General features: G+C 47.5%; 1 protein-coding gene across 1 annotated transcript; it reads left to right on the top strand.

The window, feature by feature from the left end:
* The first annotated feature begins 315 nt into the window (after positions 1 to 315).
* On the top strand, positions 316 to 2,779 carry LOC133814685 (uncharacterized). Its single transcript, XM_062247615.1, has 4 exons — positions 316 to 393; positions 436 to 1,970; positions 2,082 to 2,526; positions 2,657 to 2,779. The coding sequence occupies exons 1-4, from the start codon at positions 316 to 318 to the stop codon at positions 2,777 to 2,779; spliced, it is 2,181 nt and encodes a 726-aa protein (XP_062103599.1).
* The last annotated feature ends 6,468 nt before the right edge of the window (positions 2,780 to 9,247 follow it).

The following is a 9,247-nucleotide window of genomic DNA, read 5'->3' as shown; positions in this document are numbered from 1 at the left end:
GATATTGAGAGGAATCAGGCTACAAAGATTGACATATATCTTGTTTTTCCTGAAACAGTTCTACCTTTAGATTGGAAGGAAGATTCAGAAGCTGTTAAACATGTCCCTGCTACCACTTTACCTCATCTGAAAAGATGTATTATAGAGGAACTACCAGATGATTGTGATGTCCCTGCAGATGTTGTTGGTATCCTTGTTGATGCAACCATTGATGGGGAACAGGAAGAGTTTGATGCTGATCAATATTAAGAGGAATTTCAGGATGCTGACTTTGATGAACCTGATAAAGAGGAATATGAAGAAGAGTTTGACTACATGGATTATGAAAGTGATATGGAGAACCAAATACCAGAGGTGGTTATGCTTTCAGATTCAGAGGATGATATTGGTGATGTGAGGGAAGATACAGTTGAGGAGAACCAAGAACTGGTTTAGAGTGATAGAAATGGGAAAGGAAAGCAAGATGATGTGAGGGAAAATACAGCTGAGGAGAGCCAAGACAAAGTTCAGCGTGACAGAAAAGGGAAAGGAAAGCAAACTGATGAAGATTTCATATTGGAGGAGGAAGAGTTTGAGCAAGATGTTGAAGCTGAGATAGAGATGGGTATACAGTCTGACCTTAGGAGGTGGTGGCGATCAGTTTTAGATTTTTGTACTCAAAATGTTGATGATGGAGACTCAGATGGTATATGTTCTGAGGAGGAGTTACACGAATTGAAGTCAGATGATGAGTTTGATGCTGGTAAAAATTCCAAAGAATTCAACCCGAAAACCAAAATGCAAAACTTCCAATTTGTTCTTGGCATGAAATTTTCCATTGTTACAATTTTGAGGAATGCAATAAGGGAGTACTTTATTGAAGGTGATCGAGAATATGTATTTATTGCCAATGATTCAAATAGAGTTAGAGTTAAGTGCAAGGGTGCAAACTGTGAATGGATGTTGTTTGCTTCAATAGTTAACAAGACAGATGGCAAGACAATGAGGGTCAAAACACTTGTTGACAAGCATAGTTGTGGCATTGTTTTGGACAATAAAAAGCTGACCTCAACTTGGCTTGCAAAGCACTTTTTGGAGCAATTTAGGCTAAATCCGAGTATGGAATACAATGCATTTAGGGAGATAACTGCAAAGACTAAGTACTTATGTGTGTCTAGCTGGACATTGTACAGAGCCAAAACAAAAGCAAGGAAGATGTTGGAAGGGTCTGTCAAGGAAAAATACGCCATTCTTGATGATTACTGTAAAAGGTTGTTGGCTACCAATCCTGGATCTACTGTGAAGTTGAAAACTGATTTGGTTAATGGGAGAAGGACATTTCAGCGTATTTATATTTGTCTTAAGGCATGTAGAGATGGCTGGTTGGGGGGTTGTAGACCTCTAATTGGTCTTGATGGCTACTTTTTAAAAGGATATTGTAGGGGCACTTTATTGGCTGCAGTAGGCATTGACGGTAATAACTCCATGTTTCCCATTGCCTACTGTGTTGCTGAAAAGGAAAACACTGAGGTTTGGACTTGGTTCTTGGAGCTATTGAAGGATGATCTTGGGAATTTGAGTCCTACCAAGGTGACAATGATGAGTGATCGTCAAAAAGGATTAGAAAATGCAGTGGGAGCCATCTTTAGTGGGTGTGAGGTGAGGTATTGTGTTAGACATCTTCATGCTAACTTTAAAAAGGAATATCCTGGACTTTTACTTAAGCAACTTTTGTGGGTAGTAGCTAATACTACAACACAAGCTGAGTTTGCTCGAGCAATGCAAGAAGTCAAGGATGTCTCGGATGGTGCTTACAATTGGCTGGCCGGGAAGAACCCCACAGAATGGAGTAAGTCACATATTTTAGAGTACCCAAAATGTGACATTTTGGTGAATAATTTGTGTGGGAGTTTCAATGCAGCCATACTTGATGCTCGCGACAAGCCAATTATAACTTTACTTGAGAAAATTAGATTTTGGTTGATGTCTCGGTTTTATAACAAAAAAGCCGAGTTGGAGAAGATGACTTAACCTGTGGGGAAGAGAATTTTGAAGATAATTGAGAAGCAAAAAGAGGTTGCAAAGCATTGTCTGGTTACTAGGTCTGACAAGTTTCAGTTTCAGGTTCAACGCAGCAATGGTAGTTCCTTGGTTGTCGATTTGGAATTCATAAATTGTACATGTAGGAGGTTTCAACTATCTGGGCTTCCTTGTGGCCATGCACTAGCTACTATTCGGTTCTTAGGAGGTAATGTCTTTGATTATGTCCACGGATTCTATAAAAAAGAATCATTGCAAAAAGCATATGAGCAGAGTGTGCATCCTATGCCTAGTCCAGATATGTGGCCTCAGACAGGACTCAACCCAATTGATCCACCACCTGAGACGAAGCTGCCTGGAAGACCTAAGAAAGCTAGGAGAAGGGAGACAGATGAACCTCCACTTGCTTTAAAGAAAGCTCGAAGAACTGGACAAGTTAAAACATGCAGCAATTGTCTTAAAACAGGCCACAAGAGAGAAACATGCAAATCTGCTAAGGTGGTTGGGGTATAAACTTTATGCTTTCTTCTCTTCCTAGATAATTTTTATCATTGATTAGTTGCTTTATCATTATTTTGTGAATTTGGAGCTAAATATTTGTTTGTTCAACCTATTTTATAATCGTGTGGTCAAAAAGCGAGATCGTCCACCACTGCAGAAACCAACTGAAGCCACACTTTTAAGGAAGGAAAGAAGACTGAAACAACATGCTAAAGGAGGAACTACTGGTGCAAAGAATGCTCAACCCGATACTGTCTGACTGGAAGGAGTTTCATCTTTTGATTTTATTTTGAACTAGTGGTCGAATCTTGTATTTTGGTGTTTGTTATGTGTTATGCAAAGTTGGTATTTGGATGTTGTGGTTGATGGCTGTTTTTTGAGTCATGAAGTGTTATGTTAACCATTTTAGAGTCATGTACAGATCACCTTTTGATCATATCTATTTTTTGAGTCATGACAGGGTCATACTGGCCATGATATTGGTCATGTACAGATCAGATACATTTGGCTTTTTAGGCCTATATTTTTGTACCTATCTCTTATGGTAATGAATGTAACTAGTTGTTGATCATATTTATTTCACAAAATACATAAACTAGAATACTAAATTCAAAATAGACCAAGATAGATTACATTGATTCAGGGTTATATTTTACAACAAAATTCATTACAAATCAATGCCTAGGGTGCAATAGCTTTGTCATTGCCAATACTGCACATGAAGATTGTACGCCCTGATTTCCCACGGGCTGATTAGCACGCCGAGCTTCGGACTAATCGTGGTTAGTCCATGAACATCCCCAAGACCGGAGCTCCTGTCTTGAGGTCGTACCTCCTTAGCTCGAGGAATCCCCGAGGACTCGCCGAGACTCCCCAAGATTGGAGCAAGGAATCTGAAGGCCGAAGGTCGGGTCAGGTGCGCAGCTCGTGGTACGAGCTAGATATGGAGGCTATGACCCCTTGTAAAGTCAACACACGCAAGATAAACGTGCATATATCTGACATCACGTGTCCGATATCCCCCTGACTTCTCGGACACGCAGCAGGAACGTGCGTGTTCAGACACCCACGGCTGGGTTGGGCCGTGCGGCCCATTATCTTCTTACCTATCGATTTGACCACACTTATGTGTCAGGTTTAGGAATTAATCATGAATGTCACAGAGTTGATATGACAAATAAGAAGGTCACGGGATGACCTCCTTACCAACTTCCAGGTGCCTTCTCCTATAAATATGGAGACCCCGGGAGTTGATAAGGGTTGAAAAATATAATCTCTGGGAAGATATATACTTTGTAACCAAATACCCAGAATATATCAATAATATTGACTAGTGGAGTAGAAGGATTTTAACCTTTGAACCACTTAAAAACGTGTCTTGAGTCACCTATTTCATTCTTTACGATCTTATATCTGTTACGGTTCTATATTCAACACTAATCCCTTTCTCTTCTTCTCTTAATTACCTGTGGGCGAAGAACCGCGTCAACAATTTGGTGCTTTCATTGAGAGCAAGTTCGATTAGTGCTGCTGCAAACATCCAACCATGGTGACTACTCGATCCAGGCATGGCAACGAAACAGAACAACATGATGGGCAGGAGGCTCATCATACTGCCATCCCTGATGAACAAATTCCTGAAGTCCAGCAGCGGCCAGGAAAGCAGCCGGCGGGCCAAGAAGATACTGGTAGTTCGGCGCCCCGGCCACCTAATCCGAACCCGTGTTATTATACTGCGGTGGAGATGGAGAACGCTCAGCTGAGGAGCCAGTTAGCAACAGCTAGTCAGCAAATCCAGGATATCCTGGCCCGACTACCCCCTCTCACAACCAACGTTAACGTTGGAGAGAGGCAAGGTGAGGCTCCTAAGTCTCGCCGAGGTAATCGATCCAGGCATAGCCGTTCGGATAGACTTCCAGCAGCCAACTCCACCCCTTCATTGCACCATCGAGAGGCAAACTTCGGGGAAATGCCTGGGACCAGACAACAGCAATACAACCGTTCGGTTAGGACGTCAACTCCTAGCTCTCAACCATCCTCGAGGACGCCCAGGAGAGCTCGAGGAAATTCCCGAAGGAGATCCGGGGAGGGCCCGCGACGTCAGCCCGTCCCCGAAGACCGTCCTGCGCCTCGTCCAGATCGCCCGGCGCGGGACCAGCAAGTTGGCAGGGCCGAAAGGCCCCCACCAAATTTGATCCGTCTAGACGGAACTAGGATCGCCTCCCCAGTCAGGCATCCTCCATCTCTGATCAGATATCCGTCTCCTCCTCGGCCCTTCCGAGACATCCTAGCCTATGGGGGTAGTAGGAGAGACCCACCATCAGCGGAACCTTCCCGGCGTAGCAGGGCGTTGGAAGAAAGCTCAGGTCCTCGCCACCAAAGACGGACTCCAAGCCTATCCAGCAGGAGCCATTGGACCGGCAGTCGCCGGAGTGATCTCTCTGGAGGAGACCTGCGTCAACGATTAAGTTCGGCACAAAGTCACCAGACCACCCAGGGAGGCGACCTTCGAGATCGCCTCAACTCTCATAGAGGGGATCGAACAGGAGGCGCCGGCCAGGCTCATTCGGGGGGGGGGGGTTCTGTCCGAAGTACGTAACAGAGGGAATGTCCCAAATAACCTATCTCAAGATAGGAGGGGAAATAACCCACCTAATATGTACAATGGATCCGAAGTTGTTGAGCAGCCCCGGAATAACCAAGGATCTCAGGACCAAACCCTCGAGCGCCTGACTCAGATGGAAGAACTAATGAAGAAGCTCCTATCAGAAAAAGAAAAAGACAAATATGATTCGGGAGACGAGATGGAACTCTTCGCCCCCAACATAGCAGCGACGGCATACCCATCTGGTTTCCGTATGCCTCACTTGTCAAAGTTCAACGGGGACGGAGACCCGTCGGACCATTTAGGGATGTTCAACACCCTAATGATGGCCCATAACATTGGCCCGGAGCTGCGATGCTTAATCTTCCCTTCCACACTGACTGGACCTGCCAGGCAGTGGTTCAAGCAGAGTAAAAGACAGTCAATCAGCTCCTGGAAGACCTTCTCAGCTGACTTCAAAAGGGCGTTCCATGCCTCCCAGGCCGCCCGAGTCCAAGCCGACTCCCTAGCTAACGTGAGACAGCAGCCCGGTGAGACGCTGAAAGCCTACCTGAGCAGATTCACGAATGTCGCTACTCGAGCCAGGGACGCGGATGATAGCTCCAAGCTCATGGCCATGAGAACTGGAATCCTTGTCGGAGGAGACCTGTGGAAGGATATACAGAGGAAGGGAGTCAGCTCAGTTAACGAATTCCTTAACAGAGCCCAAGAATGGATAAATTTGGAGGAAGCCGAAGCCTCAGCCGCGGGAACCAGCCAGGTTCCCGAGAAGCCCACTGGAGTAGGGACGGAGGTCGTGGCAGCGACCCCAGACGTCATACAGAACAACCAGCCCGGTGGAGGCAAAAGAAAGGGAAATGGCGAAAACAACCAGCACGGTCCAAAGAAAAATAAGTCTGTAGACAAGTTTAAGCCCATATTCACGACGTATACCGAGCTCACCCAGTCCAGGGAAAATATCTTCCTGGCCAACTCTACTCGAGTCCCCTGGAAAAGGCCGGAGCCATTGAAACACCACAAGGGAAAGAGAGACACTTCCAAATTCTGCCGTTTTCATAACGACGTCGGCCACAATACCGACGAGTGCAGGCATCTCAAGGATGAGATCGAGACTCTCATCCGAGCAGGCCCCTTGGCTCAATACTCACGAAACAGGGTCCCAACGAGTCGACCTACTCCAGAAGTCCCAGCCAGTCAGCCCGGGCCACGGGTAGATCAGGATGTTCCTTCTCCCGTGGTTGGAGGAGAAATCTCCACCATCTCTGGAGGTCCGCACATGGCTGGCACGAGCAGAGGCGCCCAGAAGAGATACGTGAATGAACTAAAGGCTCACAATGGAGTGGAGTTCGTCCCGGAGCAGCATCAGTCAAAACAGCAGCGATTAGGGAAGCAACCGATCACTTTTACGGAGGAAGACGCAGGCCATGTCCAATTCCCTCATAATGATCCCCTGGTTGTAGCAGTCCAGCTCGCCAACCGGAAAGTAAGGAGAATGTTGGTAGACAACGGAAGCTCGGTGAACCTCCTATTCCGATCCACCTTAGAAAAGATGGGTTTGACCGTCGTCGAGCTAAAGGCGACCTCCATGATGCTGTATGGTTTTTCGGAAGAAGGATCGGCAGCGATAGGGACGATCGAGCTGGTGATCACCCTAGGAGAAGAGTCTCGGACAGTCTCCAAACTACTGAAGTTCGTGGTCATTGACTGCTCCGCTGCCTACAATGCCATTTTGGGGAGGCCTACGCTCGTAGCTTTCGAGGCTGTCACTTCCATTCGCCACCTCACCATGAAGTTCCCTACTTCAACAGGAATCTGCACTATCCAGGGCGATCAACTCGCTGCCAGGGAATGCTACCACATTTCCATGAAGGGAAAGTCTAAACCCGGGCAGCTGGCAATGGCCATTCAGGGCAAAGAGGAATCTCAGGGACCCTTGGCGGATCCTGAGATGGAAAAACCTCAGAGCGCCGAAGAGGAAAAGGTCGCCTTGAGTGAGGACATTGACCCCCGAGTAGGCGAAGACAGATCCGAGCTCCAGGCTGTTGAGGAGCTCGAGGAGGTGAACCTCGATCCACAAAATCCATCACGGACGATCAAGCTCGGAAAAAACCTCTGCGGCAATAAGAAGGCGGAGCTAACAACGTTCCTGCGGGATAACTTAGATGTATTTTCCTGGTCCCACGAGGACATGGTGGGAATTAGCCTGAGTGTCATTATGCACATGCTCCATCTGGATAAAAGCGTTCCTGCCAAGTCTCAGAAGCAAAGACGTTTAGGAACAACCCGAGCTGAAGCCCTTGAAGAAGAAGTGGTCCGTCTCAAAAAATGTGGCTTTATCCGTGAAGCCAAATTTCCAATTTGGGTCGCCAACCCCGTGCTAGTTCCAAAGCCCAACGGGAAATGGCGGACCTGTATTGACTTCTCCGACCTGAATAAAGCCTGCCCCAAGGATTGTTTTCCATTGCTAAGGATCGATCAGCTGGTGGATGCCACGGTGGGGCATGAGCTCATGTCCTTTATGGACGCGTACTCAGGCTACAATCAGATCGCGATGAATCCGGCGGACTAGGAACACACCAACTTCATGACCCCCGACTAATGTCTATTGCTACAAGGTCATGCCGTTTGGTCTGAAGAACGCCGGAGCTACCTACCAAAGGCTAGTAAATAGAATGTTCGCGGACCAGATCGGAAAAAACATGGAAGTGTACGTTGATGACATGCTTGTCAAGTCAAAGTCTGCCGACAACCATGTTTCCGACCTGGAAGAATGTTTTAAAATACTACGAGAATATGGCATGAGGCTCAATCCCTAGAAATGCACTTTTGGTGTCGCATCCGGGAAATTCCTGGGGTTCATAGTCAATACCCGAGGAATCGAGGCAAACCCAGACAAGATCAGGTCACTGCTCGAGCTTCCTTCCCCCAGGTCGCGGAAAGATGTCCAAGGCCTCACAGGAAGAGTGGCAGCACTCAACCGGTTCATTTCCAAGTCAACCGATAAGTGTTTGCCCTTCTACAACCTGCTCCGAGGAAACAAGAAGTTTGAATGGACAGTAGAATGCGAAAGCGCATTCCTCGACCTGAAGGCACATCTGGCTGAACTGCCTGTGCTATCCAAGCCCAAGGCAGGAGAGCCTCTTTTCCTTTACCTGGCCGTCACTGAGGATGCAGCCAGCGCCGTACTAGTACGAGAAGAGGACCAAGTTCAAAAGCCAGTCTACTACATCAGCAAGAGACTCCTCGGGGCATAATCACGATACCCACTGATGGAAAAATTGGCGTTCTGCCTAATCACAGCCTCACGAAAGCTCAGGCCGTACTTCCAATCTCACTCGGTACACGTCATGACCGATCAGCCTTTAAGGCAGGTTTTGCAAAAGCCTGAAGCATTGGGACGTTTGTTAAAGTGGACGGTCGAACTCAATCAGTTCGAGATTTTCTATACTCCACGAACTGCCATAAAAAGTCAGGCCTTGGCCGACTTGTGGCAGAGTGCACGGGATTCCTGGAGGATCCATCAGAAGGCTCTCCCCAGATTGCCTCGCCCCATTCGTTGTGGAGGATCTTTGTGGATGGTTCATCCAACGAGAACGGCTCTGGGGCCGGAATCATCCTGATATCCCCCGAGGGACATAGATTCCACTCGGCGCTAAGATTCGGGTTCAAGGCGTCTAACAACGAGGCAGAGTACGAGGCTTTGTTGGCTGGGCTGAGGATAGCCAATGAGTTAAAGGCGAGCTCCGTCTAGTGCTTCAGTGACTCCCAGCTCGTGGTAAACTAGGTTCTGGGCGAATATCAGGCGCGGGGACCCAAGATGGCCGCCTATTTGGCGAAGGTAAAAGCCGAGCTGACCGCATTTGAGCGGGGATCGATCGAACAGATACCTCGAGAACAGAACGCCAATGCAGATGCTCTTGCCAAGCTCGCCACCTCGGGAGAGACAGAGACCCTGGGGTTGGTGCCAATAGAATTCTTGGAAAAACCAAGTATAGAAGGATATCGAGCAGAGGTCGAGATGATCGACGCCAGGCCAACCTGGATGACCCCCATTCTTGAATATCTCGTCGAGGGCAAGCTGCCTGAGGGACGTAACGACGCGCGGTGAGTCCTATATCAAGC

Source organism: Humulus lupulus, chromosome 2, assembly GCF_963169125.1.
Source record: "Humulus lupulus chromosome 2, drHumLupu1.1, whole genome shotgun sequence".
In the NCBI taxonomy this organism is placed as follows: domain Eukaryota; kingdom Viridiplantae; phylum Streptophyta; class Magnoliopsida; order Rosales; family Cannabaceae; genus Humulus; species Humulus lupulus.
The sequence above is the reverse complement of the archived record's forward strand: the minus strand, read 5'-3'. Positions and strand labels throughout refer to the sequence as shown.